The sequence below is a fragment of the Anopheles maculipalpis genome, chromosome 2RL (assembly GCF_943734695.1).
Source record: "Anopheles maculipalpis chromosome 2RL, idAnoMacuDA_375_x, whole genome shotgun sequence".
NCBI lineage: Eukaryota > Metazoa > Arthropoda > Insecta > Diptera > Culicidae > Anopheles > Anopheles maculipalpis.
In genome coordinates this window covers 8015337-8034925 of record NC_064871.1, presented here as the reverse complement: position 1 = coordinate 8034925, position 19589 = coordinate 8015337, and the positions used below count along the sequence as shown (strand labels likewise).

Below are 19589 nucleotides of genomic sequence, written 5' to 3'. Positions count from 1 at the left end.
TTATATGGTGAATTATTCCGCGATTGTGTTGTGCTTTTCATTTCGCTTTTTTTGCTGGTGCTTGCTACAACTTGCTGCCGAATGTCAATAAGATGCAAATGGTGAGGGCTTCAGCACGGGAGAAGCAAAACACAGTTGCGCCTCAACACTTCCAACGTTAAACAGTTCGTTTAAGCGATGATAGCTCCATCAATAATACCGGTGGCACCGGTAGAAGAAGGCCGAAACCGAGAAAGGTTGCGTTGAAATATTCATTCCCGTCAGAAATTTCGAAGAACGGCAGGGGGAGGTGTCGCGAAGAAAAGTGAAAGCCGGCAGAAAACCGCGGGGACGGTTCGAAAGAAAAGACTGACATTTTGGAGGCCAACGTTTGTGTGTTGCATTATTAACACCTTAATGTTATGAAATCGGAGCATTGGCGGGAGGTGCCGCCCGTTTTGGCAGAGTGGCAAACGTCAGCGGCAAAGATTGAAAAGGTGCAAAAGTTTGGTTTGGAAACACACGGAAGCACACAGAACACAGAACTTCCGAAACAAATTTTGCACCGTGGCCTTCCGTTTTTGTGGCCAAGAGGTCACGGTGAAAATGCTCTCCCGCTGTATCGTTTTCTCAACCAGTGTAAACGGTAGGTCGGACAGGGGGGAAAAAATATGATGAAGTTTCGGTGCGCTACAGTTCCACTGCACGACAGGGTTTTTGATTTATTTTCCAGCGGTAGCGGCAGAGTCCGGAGCAGGGCTGGGTGAGCTTTTCGCTGGTTTCGTATTTTATTTTGCGATGCCCATATCTCGCAACAACGGTTCTCGCCGCGCTGGGATGCTAAAAGGAAGCGTGGAGTTCGCTCGCAGAAATGGAACAATAAAATGAATGACGACAATCCGCGCCAAAGCGATTTTCTATAAAGTTTAAGAACTGATTGCACCCGACACTGTCGCGTGGAAACGCGCTATTGGTGGTGTGGCGGTGGTAAAAGGGATCAGAGACGGGGGTTGGGTTAGCGATCATTTCCGGATCATAAATTTTGTGCCTGCTCAGCAGCAGCAGAAGCGGCCCGGTTAGAAACATACCGACCGACCAACATAAATCCCTTTGAAAGAGAAAGAGAGAGAGAGAGAGAGAGAGATGGGTTAGTGGATCGGGTTGTTGGATTGTTATGTGCTAACGATGTCCTGCTTTGATGTTTTCGTCCGTAAGGCCCGGGATCCGGGTTGTTTATGGAGGCCAGGATATACGTAAAGGAAAAGGTTTGCGCCGGGCGAAACAATGGCCGGGCGACTTTTGTGCACCAAAAAGAAGCAGCAACGTACGTTAAATTGTCAAGCCGTGCCGTGAAATGTTTTCGTTTCGTAGTAGAAAGCGTTCACCTTTTTTTTTTTTTTTTTTGGGACGTAATTAGAACTTTTAGGCAGGCAGGTGGCGTTCAACTGGTAAAAAGGCGTCTGGCAATCTTGGTTGCGGAGATAAAGTGATAGGGTTTCTGTATGAAATGCGCGATATAAACTGCACTACGTATCGCCTTTGGGAAGAGTTGTTTTGCTAGTAAAAACTTTTTGACTTTCGTAAAGAAACTTTAGTATTAATTTTGCACGCTTTTTTATTATAGTAATTCGGTAACTTTCCTTTCTGTGTAGCACTGGGATTTTTTAGGAGTTTTTCACCTGAAAGTATGCAATATACGGGTTCAAAAATTCGTAGGTAAATGATTTATTGTTGAAAATTGTTGAGCTTAAGCATTCTGCTAGACGCTGGAATATTTAAATAACTAGTGCTGCAATTACTAAATTTCCTACATTAATCCTCCATGGTAAAAGACCTTCATTGAGAAACCCCTTTAGACTTGCTGATACCACGTAGTTGGATAGCAGGTCCCTACTACGGGGGAACTGTCCGGATGAGATTTGAATCCAAGTTTTAAGGGGCCGATAAGGGTAACGTATCAGCCGGTTTGTTCAATCGTTGGTTAACCTAAAAGTAGCAAAAAGACCTTGTGGATGGTCCTCGTGAGAGAGAGAAGGACGTGGTTTCAGTGCAAATTATAGCCAAATTTTCCACCAACTAATTCAGCCATTTTTGACCGCACCGAAAACACACTGTGCAAGCTTGGCGGAGTGTATTGCGAACTTTGCATACTTTTCGGGGTTTTTCGCAAATAGACGAACACTGTTTCTTCAGTAGAAGACCTTCTCTTTTTTCCGTTTTGTAAAGCTAAAATAATAACGTTTTACCAAAAGTTGTTACGCTGTGCCGTTCCTCGTGGGATCACTACGCCTAAAGGTATGCAGTATGTATTTTTAGGGTAATTTTTCAATGTTTATCTGACTTTCGATTGTACATTTCTCTGAAACGGTCCTCTGATCTGCAACGGTCCTAGCACGGGGTAGAAAGATAATTAAGTATTCCAAAAAAATATATATTGCCTATCTGCGGGCATCATTTACCGAACAGAGAAGCCTATTTGTCGCTACCATTGTGGGAGCACTTTTTGTTTAGATAAAGGTATTGCTTTACTACAATAAAAAGTTTATTTTGGCGAGCTGTTCTTAGATATCAAATTTCCTAAATTAAAGGAAAAGCTAAAGCACAAAGTGTCCTCCTTTTTTTTTTTGGTTAATGTTTATTTTTAACACATGTTTAGCACGCACGGCCAATGTCTCACACGCCAGTTGCATAAGTACTTGGAAGGATACGGCTGGTAACATTATCCTGCACCTAGTCATAATAATTTAGCAGCAAAGGTTTTCGTTGAAATATAACCCACACTAAAGCAGAAACGTCATAAATCTACCAAACCCGAAAACCCGGAAAAACGGAGAGGACTTACTAGAAGCATTTTATATCGCAACTCGGAAAGAAGCTTTATGTTCAAAGATACCACCCCATGAGGAGCATTTAAAGAGCGTGTTGCTAGCGAGTAGATCCATGTTTCCTGTTTCGTACCGGACCCTCCACTGCAAAGGCAAGAGTAATTGAAACCCGAAGCAGCAGCGTCAAGTACCATTGGCCAAAGTAAGCTTTGGCAAAGTTTTAGACACGACTATTGTTGTACACCGGAAAGCTGCTGCCAGCCAAGAACGGTTGTGCATGGTACAGCGAACGGTGTTTGAATGCGAATGTAAATTTCTGACAACCCAACACACGGTCACCGATCACGGTGTGTCGTGGAAGTGTGTTTACAAAAATGTTGAGAAATTTAATTTTAAATGCTTACTGTGTTTTTGTGATAAGCGACACTGTGATGCTTCAAGCTGCGCTTTCCAGCAAGCCAAATATTGATTTTCTTTAGCACCTCAAGTAAGGTGCCGGGGAACGCAAAATGGGACGAATAGTTTAGGGACCGGTTCTAACAATGTGACTAAAATTGGATAGCCAAAGAATGCATGCTCGCACATTGCACAATAGATCATTTCGCGATATTCTTCCCAACCGCACTCTCCCCACGATATCAGCAAATGGACGATCTTTAATCTCGCCCGGATGAATAATTTGTGAGCCACTGCGCTATAAATCTCCACCAAAAACCGACTCGCGGACCCGTATGTGTCGGCCCTGGGCTCATAGGGAAGCCGATGGAAGAATAAAGAATTCTCGCAATCGAGCAGTCTGCTCGACAAATAATGGAAGCGGAAGTGCATTCCCACGCTCGGTGCACACGGGCTTTTGTGGCACGGCTATAGAAACACACTGGTTTGGCCGCTTGCAGGTGCAAATACGCGATGCATTTATGTGCATACGGCATCACGGGTGTGTGCTTTCAGGTGAAAATGCTCGTTCGAAGTGGGCGATTTGCTTTCTTTTTCGTGTGCCGTTTGCTTGGTTGGCCACTGTTCGGAAAAGGAATCCTGAGGGCCCTGAGTCCACCTTTTTCCCACCGCCATATGCCACTTGGGATGCTTTGTGCTGTGGCCTCTTGGTGGAAGGACTTGCCGGTGTTGTGCAGTTGCAAGGAGAAGCTCAAAACACACATACAGGGACATAAGAGTAGTCCTTCAAACGTACAGCAGCTCTAGATCGTCCATTGGTTGGTTGCAACAATGTTAGGGAGAAGCGCACTCGAAACGAAGCTCACGGTTGAAAAGTTGCGCGGTTTTTGTTTAGGTGAGAACTAGTTTTGCAGTAAGTGTTGACGATATGTTTGTTGCAGTGCAGCAGCACGACGGAACGAGGGATGTGTCGGCACGGAAGCATAATGTGTGTGTGGGGCATATTTGTATACATATTGCGCGCAAATGAGATGATGCAGCGCTTTTTGTGTGTGTGTGTGTTTCTGTGTTTATTTCCCATTTGCTTTGTTCCCATCGTGAAGGTTTTCCATCGGTGCAATCGACTGCAAACGTGGGTGGAAAAACACAACATCACGCGAAGTGTGTTTTGTGCGTTTTCATCACTCATTTGCGAGCAGAAGATGTGGTGTTGGTTTTTGCCAATTTTTTTTTCTCTCCTTTCTTTTGCTTGCTTTCCAACATGCAGCTGACGGTGCAAATGGTACTCGGAATGCATCTGAGTTAGCATGTGGCTTTCATGTTTCTAAAGCGCTAAACAAAAACAAATGGAAAAAGAATGAAAAAAGCGCTGCTGCTCGAAAAACGTCATAATGAGATAAAAACTACGTACACGCGCGAGCAAATAAAGCAAGCGAGCGGGCAACCTTGAACTTTTGACACAAATCATAGCGTCGCACTGCACGGCTGACTCGTCGTTTCGGGACGCGCTCATCATCGTGACGGTTGCGTTTTATTATATGATTCTCTGTGGATCAAGAAGCATATCCTTGACAAGTGTAAGTTACATCTCTGGTTTATGCTTGGACGGGCTTTTCCGACAAGTTTGAAGTGTGCTACCGCTGGGCTTCGTGTTGTGTTTCGACAGAGACAGGGATGTAACGGGCTGCTGGCAAACAACACTCACGACAGGACTGATTACAAAGGGTGTAAATGTCGAATGGAAGTTGTTTGTTTGTAATTTTAGAATGATATAGCGCAGAGTAGCGCTTCGAATCCTAGCGCATGTCATGTAGTAAAAATGTTTAAACGAATAAGCTTGCTGATTGCATACTTGTAGGCACTTCGATATTTTATTGGAAATTGGAACACAAATATGAGTTAACTGGCGAATTGGGGTCGTCTGGATCCATTCCTCATTCCCCCAAGGGGAGTCGGCAAAAACGCAAATACCCATTCAATCAGCCAAAACCTCGCGCGGGTAATAAAACTTCCGAATCTTTTTTGTATCTAAGACATGAACTCTGTTCAAATGGAATCTATTTCTCATAATTGAACGAAGAAATCGCCAAAGAGCATTATTGAACTTCTAGCTGTGAAAAGACAATGGAAAGCTGTATTGTTTTGTCATGAAACCTTACAACCTAACCAGTATATTAAGGTCGCCCACATGTCCTCATGCTTTCGATGGAGATGACCTCAAATTAAGATGAATGAGCGTGTTGATGGTGGTCACAAACTGCACCTAATTTGGGTCAAACATTAATACCAACATCAACCTACAAATATATTTTTGTAAAACATTTTGCAACCCCGGTTCACGAGGAAAATGCTCAGAAGGATTTGTTGTCGAAATAACAATGATGAGGTCTTTGAATTGTCTTCCAGATCAAAAACGCCAAAATGTATGCAAAGCGCAGTATTTTCAGTGTGGTAAAAATTTGTTGAATTAATTTGCAGAAAATAAGACTAAAATTTGAATTCAATCAGCCTGTTTTCCGTTCACTACCACTAGTTTTAGCGATATTTAGTCTCAGTTGGTCGACGGTTTTAGCAATCCGGCTGATATGTTGCTCTTTGTTCTTGAAATATATTCAAAGGAAATTATGTCTCGTGCAGCGGAACATTTTAGACGGCAAGTCACTTATTCAAAAGCTTGTTAGAATTCACTTTTCATGCTTTAGTTGATGTCTAGGAGCAAGTTATAACGGAACATCTTTTCACTGAATGATTTTGAACACACCAACAACACTCTAAGCAATAAAATTGCCAGCCTACAGTGCTACAGGACACGCATTCTAGGTTGGCCTTCTCAAATCTGTCCTCATATATAAGATAAAACACCCTTTACAGCTTGAAGCAGAAGACTGTCAACCAAACAAATTTCTGAGAAGTATTTAACAACTCTTACATAGTGTAAATTACAATACGAAATGCTTCCAATGGGTTGTGCCTCGGCTTTTGGGCGCCTAAATGTATGCAGCATATCACACCATAAGTATATTGTTCTAAAGCTTCCCTCTAAATTCTCTCTCCTAATTCCCCGAAACAGTTAAAAGCATTGTGGAAGCAGGCAACAAAAATAGCCCTACCAATCCTTATCGATAGAATAGAACTTGAAATAATTTATTGATTTTGTTCCGCCTGTACACCGCTAGCCCTCGTTCCGCTTCCTAAAACACTTTTCAATTTGTGAAAAGTGGACTTGATCCATGGTGTACGGTATCATCGCATCTTTCCTGCCCAGCACATTGGTCTGCCATAATTAATTTATTTTATAATTGATGCAATCCAACGACGACGACGACGATGATGATGATGATGTTGATGATAAAACAACGCACGCCGATCATAGACATGGGCCACTAGGGGCACCAAGACTAAATTTATATGCCAGCCAGCCAGCCAGCCAGCCAGGGAGAATCCATCTTGGACGACTTCATCTCCACCATCCCGCGTAGAGTAAACGATCCACTATGAAAACGAGCAAATGAATAATTAATACAGTTAATGCTCGAGATAAGTTTAGCTGTTTTGCTAACGAATGGGCATGGAGTGATATGGTGCCGTGCATTCCAATGAGTGTACCAACGGTGTAGGAGTGTGTAATGCAAATGGATATGTGCGTTGCGTGCGTACTCACTGTCTCTCTCTCTCTTTCTCTCTCGTACTCTCCCGGTGTGCGCTCTATTATGGTATGGAAGGAAGTGAAACTTTCACCACTCGGGTTCATAGAAATCAATAATTCAAAGTGTCCAGAGCATAAACGAGTGTATGAACAAGTGAACGAGAGAGAGAGAGAGAAAGAGAAAGAGAGAGAGAGAGATAATGGTACACAAAGAGGACAAGAAGTACGGGCCACAGCCGTTGACTTGGAAAAGGAGGTGCCTGGTCGCTCTGGTGGTGTACATCACAGCATCATTACATTGCCCTTTTATTGTATCATAATTGCTTCTCTTGTTTCAGAAGCCAATGCGACGGCTGTAATTTGCTTATGCAAATAACAAGCCATTATTGAGCGGAAAGAAAAGGATTTCTTAGGAAAAGCGTAGATGTTGGCGCTGGTTACAGAAAAGTCTTATCATTGTGCTCTGTTAGACGATAGATAATTTATATTCGTAGCAACAAAAAGGATTGGTCTTACAGCAATAACCATTGTTCGCTTCAAGTTCTTTATCAGAACTGTTTTAGAGGGTAGGATTTTAACCTCAAAATAATGCTTAACTGCTAGTTATAAATGTAACTTATCGTTAGCGTTAGAGTAAAACTATTATAGAATTTAAAACAATACTGTATGCTCTGCTCTGCTACCGATGCAATCTGCTGATGAAACTGTCATGAATTGCACTCGACATATCTAGCAGGATCTAGCGTTTTGTTTCGAGCGAATGTAGCTGCACAATCGTACGGTACGATTCGTGAAAAGCATCCACGGGGCATTAACCGCATATGTCTGTCTGTCTGTCTCGCTGTGTGTGTGTGTGTTTGTGGTAGCTACATGGTAAGTTAAATCTAATTCTCCATGGCTTTTTGTTGAACTCCCTTTCCATCTCCTCCTTCTTTCCCCTATCCTTCCTTCTACGCGATAAAGGCCACTCGCGTCATGTCGTCGTACTGGCGCCCGGAGGCTACTCTATCGGCTGCTCAGTCGCTTCAAACTGAAAGATCCAACTTTTTGGACCCAACACACAGTTTTGGCCATTGCGCTTTGATGATGAGCTCATGTTCCCGAGGGTTGATGGGGGAAAGGTCGTTCCCCCCCCCCCCCCTCTCTCCGTTAGAGGCGTGTCCCGATTACCATACCCGACGGTTGCTCGACATCCGTATCATCGGTAATGGAAAATTCCTGATCGCTGGAGGGCTGGTTAGCCGGGCGCGACCTACGCCCCACGGTCGTTGTCACCGTGCGGTTTGACAGGCGGTTAGGTCCGGCTCCATCGCTGCTGCTACCGTTCGCACTGATCCGGTTCGTGGACGCATCGGTCGATGGCGCCGTGCGCGATGATTTATGGCAGCAGCGTACAACGCACGGGCCGGTCTCATCTTCCTCGCGCTGGTTGCGACCACAGCAGACGCAGTAGCAGCAGCAGCAGCAGCAAACCCGGCTCCTAACCTTGCTGCCGAGCCGCTTCATCGACGCCCGGAACCCATTGTGCCACCAGGCGTAAATGATCGGATTGAGCAGACTGTTGGCGAACCCGAGTATCGCGAGCGGGCTAGCGATGGCAAACTGTAGGCTGCGACACAGCTCCCCATTCGTTACCGGATCACAGCCAACGTACATGAGGCTCGCGATGAAGTACGGCACCCACGTTACGACGAAGCTACCCGTCGTGAACATCACGACTTTTATCGCCTTCCACTTGGTCGGGCTTTTGCTGCTGCTGGTGGTGGTTGTCGTCGTTGTCGCTGCTGTCGTCATTGTGGTGGACACGGTGGTCGAGATGTTGGGCGCATCGGTACCGTTCAGCGCTTTCTGGGCCCGCCCCGCGGTACTGGAGCAACAACGCGACCGTAGACAGAGACAACGGCGGTCCGGCCTAGCTTTCGATAGTTCATCCTCACTTAAACCGTGGTCCGTGTCCGATTGGTTGGCGCCTGATCGATTAAGTTCCCCCGCAGCAGGCGACTCACCGGGGGTTGGATGGGTGGATCCAACGGTATTGCCATTTGCACTGCCAGCTGCCGCTCCACCGCGAAACAGTCGAAGATTGCCCGTCTGTACGCCGCGCAGTTCACGGGATGCCTTTTTCAGCTGGTTGACGCGCCGTAACGCTTTCTGCAGTATGATACCGTACAGAATGATGACGAGCACTACGGGCAGAATACCGACGACCGCGGTCAGGATCACCAAACCCGGTGGAGCTAACCGTATGAACCAGCACGTTCGGCCACCGTCCGTATCTCCGCGCCATCCTAACGCGGGCAGAAAACCGATTGTGGCTCCTAGGGGAAAAGGGGGGGGGAAAGAACAAAACGGACATTAGTGCATAAAACAGATAATTGGTAGCGGGTGGTGGGCTCTTACCTAACAGCCAGGTGGCCGCAATCAGTATACGCGCCCGGGTACGGGTTAGGTAGCGCTGGTACTGCAAACCGTACACAATGTAAAGGTAACGATCGATCGCTATCAGTCCAACGCTGTACACCGAGACCAGCGACGTGGATACTATGAGACCTGTAATTGAGGAAGAAGCGAACGTTAGATGACTTGGGACTAGGGGAACACAACTACTCCTCCGGTCCGGCTACTTCACGCCAGACTGACATTCGATTACGGGTTCTGATTCGGATAGTGGAATCTAATTTTATGCCCACCCGTCTCGGAAGTTGGCATTTACATTCCCAACCGGGAGGGATCAAAGGGCTACTACACATTGACCGTATGTGGAGGTCATACACTTGCATCTCCTGTGGTAATTGTAGGATTCTTTGAATAGAGCATCCTCACAAATTGTCCCTCTTGACAATCTGGTTTTGCTCGGGGGGATTAATAAGCCGTTTGGAAGAGTAGTTATGTAGCGAAAATTGCATACATTAAGGCGTTGAAATTTAAATCGCTCAATACACCTAAAGGTATGCAATTTGTTACGTTTCTCATGCTTTTAACTTTATACTTTAGCAAGAATTTCCATCGTGCCGCGTGATTGGGTCAAGAGAGTACAGTTCAACTCAAATGTACACACAGAATGCAATTCCACTCAACTGATATACAATTACAGGTATGTGTTCACTGTGTTGGCACTGTGAGTGAATTTTCTTAGAATAAACAGGACCGCAAGCACTGGAAGTAGCAGCAGCACTCAGCGACCAGCGACCGGGTTGTATTATTATACGGTCAATTTATGAAGAATCGTCAATTTGTATCATTTAGCGAGGTTTTTTTTCCTCGTTGTGCCAAACATTGTTTCGTTCCATGTAATGTGCACAGCTGTAATATGTTGCAGCCTGACTATCCTGTTAGCTTTACGCCACGGGCCAGCCTTGCCAGCACAGGTTGATGGATATTTTATGAGATGGATTTACCATTAACGGATGATTGAAAGCTTTCCATTCATTAGCTTTATAGCATTCGTTCGATACCGTCCGTCCGTCAAAAGAATTGTTGTGAATTTTCGCTCTACTTTACTGTTTGACCTTTTTCTTCCATTCCGCTTTGGCCCGTCGGAACAGTTGGAATGTGATTTGCTACATTCCCGCATGCTAGCGAATTGATTCCGATGCTTTTGCTGGTGGAATGTATCCTCATGCGCACGTTGGCTTGCCTGTAGAATCTAACATCGTTCAAAGCGAATAAAAACAATCACAACATTCCCGTTGGCTGTTGATTGCGCTTGAAGCAAACAAAAAAAAAGTAAAAATAGAAAAGAATGGAAAACGCGTAGAAGGAAAGCCGTGGTGATCCAGACACTCACAGAGAAATCCTGTCCCGAAAAAAAACCCATCCCCCAAGTCTAATGCAAGAACTCTACCAAATTCCATTTTTGTCCGCAAGGAGCAACGGGAAGGGATGCGGCTGCAGTTTTAAAATAAATAAAAGCTCTACAAAACACCGAGCAGAAACACCGTGCTCGAGCGCCATTCGCCAATGGATGGAAGAAGTTTTTCGCCGATCTGGCGCTGGGATGGAAGCAAATACCCGAACTCGGATCGGAATCGGATGATGGGATGGGAGAGTTTGTTGATTTAAAACAATTTTCGATGCATTTAGTGTAGAGAAGGGGGTTTCGTGTTGGATTGTGTGTGTGTGTGTGTGTGTGTGTGTATGTGTGATTTTTCCGGTCGTTTTTCTTGTGCTTTTCATCTGCCCTTTTTAAATGTTCACTTTCTACCATTTAATTGCACTTGCTGCACTTACTGAAATGAGTGTAATGATCGAGTGGTAGTGTGAAATTAAATCGCTCATAACCACACGAAATGGATCTGTTTGCGTTCGTGTGGCGATGGTGATGTGTGGATTTGGAAGTAGTTACTCTTCCTCTGGTTTGGCTAGCTCGAGACACGAGTTCTTTATCCTCCACACGAGGTGCATCTTACGAAACCACTCACAAAAACTCTACAGCTCCACCAACGTCGTCTGTATTTATGTGCTAATAGACCTTGAAGACTTCATTTGATAAGTTTTCGGTCGTTCATGTGTGTGTGTGTGTGTGAATGCTTATGTGAACTAGCAGCATGCCCGCCCCAGTTGGGAAGATGTGTGGCGTGGTTCGCCTTTTGTTAGGATTAGTGGAAAATTTCACCCAAACTGTCGTTTCGTTTCAGGTGCTTACGTTCGGTGCTGTTTATGGTTTCGCCTTTGTGCAACTATGAAATGCAAAATGTCTGCCAACGATGAGGTTGATGATGATGAGACAGACGACCGCCATCATGAAGTCATCCCCTCGTGGTAGTATTTGCTCGCTGGCTGGGGGTGTTTGAGTTCTAACTAGCTCTTTCAGTGTATGTGTGCGTGTGTATGCTGAAAGTTTTCGTTGATGCATATACAATTTAGCAATGCCAACTCCCGGTGCAGCCCGGTACAAGTCACAGGGCGCGCTACTCCCGGTCCGGGGCTAATTAAGAAGCGTAATTTGAAATAATTAATCAAACTACGACGCACGTCATATTTCATTTGTATATCCTTTCCGTGTTGCTGTATCCAATCTCTCCGCGTGTGTGTGTGTGTGTGTGTGTGTGTGTGTGGTACTAGGTCGACACGTTAATGGGAGACTTCTGCACGTATGACACCTGCTCCTTGCCGCGTCGTGAGCTAATGCGGCTGACATGGCTTTTCCACGCTAAAATCCTTCTTTTAGAGTGCGAGTATGCGAGCGATAAAGAGAGCGAGAGATAGGGCGTTTCAATTCGAAGAACGTTTTTAAAGGCATGACATGGTTTCCCGGGTGAGACGTCCTATGAATAATTGCCCTTACTGATGAAATGGCATCGTGGATGCTGCAGACAAATGGTGTGCGAGAGGGAGAAAGGCATAGAAAAACGAGGCAAGAAACACCCGCATCCCAAAAAAAAGGACATTCACACAGAAGGTCCGGAAAGGTCATGAAGAAATAGATAGATTAATTCATTAAATCTCATCTCCCGAAGTTGAAGCTTTTTCAGCGAACGGAGCAGAGCTATCGTCTGAAGTGACTGTGTTCTTCAAACGGCTCTATATCGTTGTGTGTGTGTGTGTGTGTGTGTGTATGTGTGTGAAATGTGTCCACATTCCAGTGGCTCTTTGGGTTTTCTGGGAATGAAGCAGACACACATACGAGAGCATCTACCTCTAACCCGCGAGCAACAGAATGACATATGTACGTAGGCGAGCCGGGAGTTTTCCCACACAGGACGGACGACATGTTCATTTTTCACGAGGTCAAAAGCGCGCAGAAATCCCTCTCCCCCCCTCCTCTTCCTCCTACGCCACGAACCTGTTGGTGGCACGGTTTTGAGAGTTTAATTTTGCAATGTGGAGTTGTTTCTTGACGGGACAGTTTCTTGCGAGGTTTAATACTGCCAGAGGGAAGCAGAGACGGCATGATCATCCTCTTTCGAGGCGTGTACATGCTTATTTAATTTCGAAAGGTTTGAGAAAAACGTATAAATAAAGGTTAATTATGTGTTATATGCAGCAGGCGTTGGGTGCAACGATCTCGGAAGGGTTTGCAAAGCGTAGAGCTATCGGATGGCCGCATAGAAGTAGCATAAATCATTGATGTTATCTTGCTTGGGAATGTTTAATCGACTGCTAACGTATAGCTTGGTGTTGCATTCGGGAAGTTAGAAATTCTATTGAAGTGAACTAGAACTGTATGCTAATCATACCTAATTACTCGCTTCGCTATGGATCACTTTAAGAATTAATTTAAATCTATATAATTCCAAATTCGACGAACTGAAATCAAAAGAAGCTAATAAGGAGCATTCGGTGTATAAAACTCACTTTAAATCATTCAATTGTTGAACAAATTGTGTGAATTCTGGCCCTTATGTGTGTTAACTGTAAAATGCGCCTAGCGGTATGCAATCCGCATTGCAAAAACTTAGCTTTTTAAAAGTTTTGCTGAATAAAGGACAATAATTTATTAAACTAGACTATTCGTTCCGTTTGAATGATAGTTTTTCCCGCAATAATCTCTCTCGCTGCGAGTAATAAAACGTTGCTTTGGGATTTAAATTCAGTGCATCTCACTGCCCCCTGACAAGCGGTATTTATACTGTACTGTCATATTGTTTATGAATTATAAATCTCTAAAGAATTATGCTCGCCTCGCTGCACGCAATAGCACGCCAACAAACGCGCACTGCTTGATCCGCCCAACCATTATGCCCATTGTCATCGAGGGGGGTTTGGGGTTTTAGTTTATGATGCGCGGCAGGAGAAATAATCCCATCGACAGCGTGTGCACATTATTTATGGCGATTGGATAAAGATTGGCTCAATCAACGATTAATTGACTCGGTCTCTGTCATTCGTCCTAGCTTCTCGTTGACTAAAACAAAAAACACAACGGGAGGAAATACCTTTAACCCTCCCCACGAGCAAGGATACAACCCAATGTTTTGGTCCCGGTCAGGCGGAAAAATTGATGCGATTAAATAATATCGAAATAAAACGAAACGAATAAATAAATAAAGAGGTTAATAAATATGGAACGCAACAGCGTGGAATCGATTGCAATGCGAGCTGCAACCACCACCACACCTAGAGAGACACGGACACACCGGTTGGTGGGTCTTCCTTATTGTGAGACCGTACCGATATGATAAACCTGCAGTAGCAGTAGCAGCAGCAGCATCATCGAGCTTTCCAACCGCTAGGCTCTCGAACATCATCAAGCGCCATTGAGGCGAGCATAAATGGCTCGTCCGCTTTGTTTCGGCAGCGCTTCTCTGCACACCAAATCGAACCCAGTGCCCAGTGTGTGTGAGTGAAGTTGCTGGTGATAGGGGTTTTATTTTTCCCAGGACCGTGGGCACACATTCCACACATTCCACGGTAACATATTGATTTGCTACAGGTTCGGGAAGTTTGAGGTTCGAGCAGACGAAATAAGGTCGGAGAGAACACAGCATTGATGATGCTTGCGCCCCTTGGTTCGCTAATGCGATAATGTGCCAACGGAATTATCGGGTACCGGGGTCGAGAGTAAAGCGCCGGGACATTGGCACGAAAGACCAGTGTGCCAGTGTGCGAGTCGTCCGGATTAACGGAAACAGATAGCTTGACGCGATTGTGCCATGGAAAGCGATCTTTTCCAAACGGGTCGGGAAACGGTTGAAACCTACCTACCTATCATTAGTGTGCAGTTTTCCTCGGCCCGGTATCCGCGCGGTGCATACTGGCCAAAGATGACGGCAAAGCCCGTCAATAAATCCGACACGGCTACGTTGCCTAGAAACATGTACGTCGTGTACGGTTGCTGACCTGGAATGAAGCGGAGGAGAGAAACAGTGAGAACGGGTTTGTTACAGAGATTAGTGACAATTCGTTAGCGGACAAATATTTGGCGAATTGTGCAATGTTAAGAAATGGATACTAATTGCTTGCGAGTTGTTTTATAGTTCACAATTAGGCAATCAACGTTAGCTTCTAGCGGAACTACAGAACATGGCGTCGACGAGTGTTCTTGTGAAGCGTAGAAAATTTGTGCTGGTAGACTAGACCAGACGGACTCAACATTAGGCAGACTATAACGCCAGTTGTGCTTTGTTGAGGTTTCAGGAATTTTACTTCATCTATTAACTCTACGAACTAGGCTTGTTTTTCAAGTTACCCACGAATTCATGCTCACTGATCATCAGACGAACGCCGACGCGACATTCCATGGTGTCTTGCATACATTTAGGCGAATGTAAAACATTGAAAAGGGTTCTCAGTATGAGCTCTTTAAAAATTAAGCAACACTTACTTAATACACTTCTCATAAAGATTAGAATAATGATTAATAACTATGGTCTATAAGACATTGGCTTTCGTTAATCGTCTCTTGAGTTGATTGTTTATGTACGTTTCCTATGTTTACACTGACAAGCAATGTTTCACGGGTGATATTTTTAAACAAGTGAAGCAGTTTTGTGTAAACATAATTAGATGCCGCGCATGTATACAAATCGAGCCCGGTACCGGCACAACTAGTTCTTCGATTCGAACGCGAAACATTCAAAACTCTTCCCAATGACTGTGCCTCAGTGAGAAACACCTTCCCCCGGGGCACGTGCGTCAGCTTTAAATCAAAACATTGTGCACGTGCTTTACCGATTTCATTCAGTGCTCAAAGATTCTACATTCTTTTTGGCCAGCGCAACCAAGCGACAAAGCTGCACGATCCTTGACATTTAAGCTAAAAAGAAAACTTGACTGATGCTCCCTTTGAATGGGCTGACACTTGACATTTGGTGCGTAGGTTAAATGTGTCCCCTTTTGAATGTGACCGACGCAGATAAGCTACACTTACCTTTTCGCAGCAGCAACACACCGGACACGACCACGATCAGGTTGAGTATTATGATGAGTGAACCGAGCAGCGGTATAAAGATGTCGTACAGGAGCAGCGTGGTTTCTTCGCTCGCGCTGAGCGTGGTGACGGATTCGGTGGTGGTTGCCATCGGATCGATCCACCAGTCCTTCGGGATGGGCGTTTGGGGTGGCCGGATGTAGTAAAAGTATCGTATCCGGTCGTAATCATCGTAGTTTTGTGCTTGCACCTTTCCCATGCTTTTGCGTCGTCGAGTTTGGAAAATTAAAAAAAAAACCGGCCCGGACAAGAATTCGACAGATCTTTCACACGGATCAGGGTCTTCTCTACCGGTGGGTTAGGGGGTTTTTTTTTGTTTCCTGGGATGGATATTTACCACCGGATGTGAGGTGGTGAGACGCTGTACCGGAAATGGTTAGGATCTTTCCACTGCCGCTGGCACAAAGCTGGTAGGCCCCGGCTGTGGAAGAGTTTTAAAATTGAAATCAAACATTAATTGCTACCGGACGTAAACGATTTGCTGATGGGGTTTGTTTTTGTGTTGGTCGATTGCTTGCCCAACTTCGTACCCTAGGGCGTGATACGTTAGTGACAGGTCGAGAGAAAAACAGGGAGGTAAAAATTGAATATAACCCAGCCAAATCCATACCGACCGGTGAAGAATTCGTTTTTGGATCGATTGTCAGCTGCTTTTGCGATGGGCGAATGGGGACGAATGGGCATTGGGGACGGGTTAGCTTATGCATATGCACTTTTCATCGACCAAACACAGACAGCGGTGAGTCGACATTGGGAAGGAGAGTGTGTGGCAGACTATGGTCAAACGTTTTTAAGGCCGACGGCTTGCCGACGGATGTATGTGATTGCATTTGCCATCCGGCACTTTCAGTACTCGGGACCGTCGTGCAGTTCAACTCAACTCACACTTACTCGTGAGTAGATGAAAATTTAATTAAACAAAAATGAAATAATGACCAGACCAGATCCTGTGCAGCACCAGAAAGGGAACGCCATTTCACGAAATGTAAGTAAGACGGAAGGAAAGTTTAAATGGAACGTACTTTCAAATGCAGTGCAGCTTAATATGGAAGGCAAGCGAAGCAAAAGAAACCAGAACAAATGGGCAGCTTAATGAGTTCGAATGTGTGTGTGTGTGTGTGCTGGGAGGAGCTGGGCGGTCTCGGGTGTCCGAGGGAAAGTTTACGTTTTGATTAAGTTCTGCCCGTTGAAGCAGACCCGGGACAGATGTAGTTAATGGATCGGTGGAGGTAAAACCGTACCAGAGTTGATTGTTCGATGGCTAGTTGAATTTATGGTTCGATAGTTGTCGGTGTGTGTGCTTTGGGAAAAAGTTAAAGTAAAATGTGACAGTGGACAGCAGAGATAGGAAAGTGCGTGCGGTGTTTTTTTTTTCCTCGGTGGGAAAGTAATTAAGTATCGATGTGGGATGTGAGTGGAAAATCTTTTAAAAGCTACTACTTTGTAACGGTGCTGTATGATTTTTCTTCTGTTCCGCTTTATCTCAGACCAGAGAAGCCGCAAAAATAAGTTTAAAATGTCGACAATTCCAAAGTGTTTTCCAGATAATCCTTATCTACAATCCGTTTTATCATAGCACGCAAATCATCCGCAAATGTAACTGGTGCATCCATTGAATGGGATATTTTTTCTGCTCGGTTTATCTGCCGCTTCAGTTGTCAGTGCCAATTTCTCGGAAGCTTGTTTACGAGTTAAACGATGCATATTTCATCGCTTTGGTTGTGGTCTGAGAAAAGCTTCGCAATACTCGTAGAACTGTGAGTTGAGTCGTAGCTCTGTACAATTAATTGTGAAACAAGCAATTCGGTTACGGGAAAGTGTAACGTTGGCTATTCTTTGGTTGTCTAAAAACGGCATGAAATATTCAGAAATGGCTTTTACGCTGGAAACTGGCAATCAAATAGAGACACTTTTGAATAAATAAGCGTTATAAAGAGCGATTGTACGCTTTCTCGCTTATTAGTTTGGTTTAATATTCTAATGGTTGCTCTTTAAATCTAGTATTTAGCGGTCTTTGTTGATTTTTGACAAAAAAATTCTTGTAAAAATTTAATTATCTTTCAAAACTTCATTTATGAAATTTACATAATTTGTTAAGTTTTTTTTAAAGTGCACTCCGGTTTTATTGAGTAGCTTTATTTTTAAACATTTGAAATAATCGAAAAGCTTTGCTAGTACTTCCGTTTTTTGGCGAAAAATCTCTTTCGAATTTTACTTTTGCAATGACAAATAACATTTAAACATAAAGCCACGTTTAGCAACAAAAGATTTGAATTTTGCGACATTTGCAGGCGAGCAATGGTGTTCCTTGCAACATCACAAGACCACTGCCTAAACGAGCAAACATGATTATGTGGAATTTTCATCAGACAGAAAATCAATTTTTGTTATTGATAGGGCAGCATAATAGTGTTGAGTGGCAAATTTACCTAATGGCGTTGAAAACGTTCATTCCATTCCATAAAATAGTTAAGCACTTTGCATTATTTTTTGCTTCTTCGTTTTTAAAAAAAACTGTTTAAAAGTTTTAATATTGAAGATTATTATTGCCAAAAAAAAACCATATGTCAAACACCATATAGCGCAACGAATTACACAAACTATTAACTCACCAATTTATACAATCATTTTATGACGTTGTTAAGAAACTGAGAAGAACTTTTGTTTTTATCACCATTGCTCCGAGGCCATTGCTACCACTAGCAATGCAAAAGCTAATGCAAAATACGCACTTATTGATCGTAAAAAGTGGCAATGGATGGATTAAATTGTGCAAAGGAAAAAAAAACCAAAGAGTATTCCTGCTATTCTTAAGCAACTCTTTCCAAGGGTCTCCTGTGCGGGAAAATGCTATTTGCATTCGCAAGTGACAGCGGGGGAAAGTGAGCGGGTTTTTCTGTACGCCTTCGAGCCAGCAGTAGCATGATAATTTCCCAATCAGTATTCGGCAAGCATCGGTTGTTGCAAAATCTGTGTTTGAAATGACCAATTATTGGTGCTCATTGGCGAAGCCAGCCAGCATTTCCAATTGCCGTTTGGTCTGTTGTTTAAAGGCCTTTCACTTCTCGAGTGGACAGTTTTATTTCGGTGCGGTCCGTATCGGCGCCGGTGCAGAGGGAAAACGGGATGCTGGCAATCGCAAATGAACTGAAAACAGTTAATGCCTAGTGCCGGTTTTCTCCTACTCGCCCGCTAACCGGCGGTTGGAAGGGGTTGATGTTGAATTCAATTCGAATTGTTATGCTTCTTCTCTGCGTGCTGGAAGCACCATTGTGGTGATCACTGATTCGCTCGGTATCGGTTCATCACCAGGCATTAGTATGCCGGTATGTACAGTTTACTATCGGTGTAGCAATTGAATATTTTCCATCAGTAGCATTAGCTGGAAATGCCATTTTGCAAGAGGATAAAACGCTACGAGGTTCGTGTCGGGATGAATTCTCGTAGCTTCATCGTGGCTCATCGAGCAGGAGTGTACGTGTATGTGCAACTACTACAATCGGCGACTTACAATCAGGCGTTGTTGCTTAATTGATTCGCTGCCGTTTTATTGCCGGTGCCGTTGTCTAAATTGATTTTGTGGATTGTGCACCGTTGCACAATGCTGGACACGATTTTACATATTGTTATGTGGAGCTAGCTAGCCAACGTTGGTATTTTCGGGATGAAATATTAGTACGTCGAACGGAACAGAGCTGTCGGAATTCGAATGCGATCGGAATTCGTATCCGCTTCTCCCTTCATTCACTTACTCACGATTCTCACTGGTTTGTTGATATTTGCTCACAGTCGCTGTTGAATGGCACTTTGGCAACTTGCACTTGCCTTAGAGCGAGAACGCTCGAAGCAAAAGTTAAATATTGCCTGCAAA

The 19589-nt window shown here is 44.3% G+C and overlaps 1 protein-coding gene across 1 annotated transcript; it reads right to left on the bottom strand.

The window, feature by feature from the left end:
- Positions 1-7995: 7995 nt before the first annotated feature.
- LOC126557564 (glucose-dependent insulinotropic receptor-like) lies at positions 7996-15917 on the bottom strand. The gene is made up of 4 exons (XM_050213374.1): positions 15659-15917; positions 14494-14628; positions 9247-9396; positions 7996-9164 (listed from the first exon to the last, which is right to left on the bottom strand). The coding sequence occupies exons 1-4, from the start codon at positions 15915-15917 to the stop codon at positions 7996-7998; spliced, it is 1713 nt and encodes a 570-aa protein (XP_050069331.1).
- Between the last annotated feature and the right edge of the window lie 3672 nt (positions 15918-19589).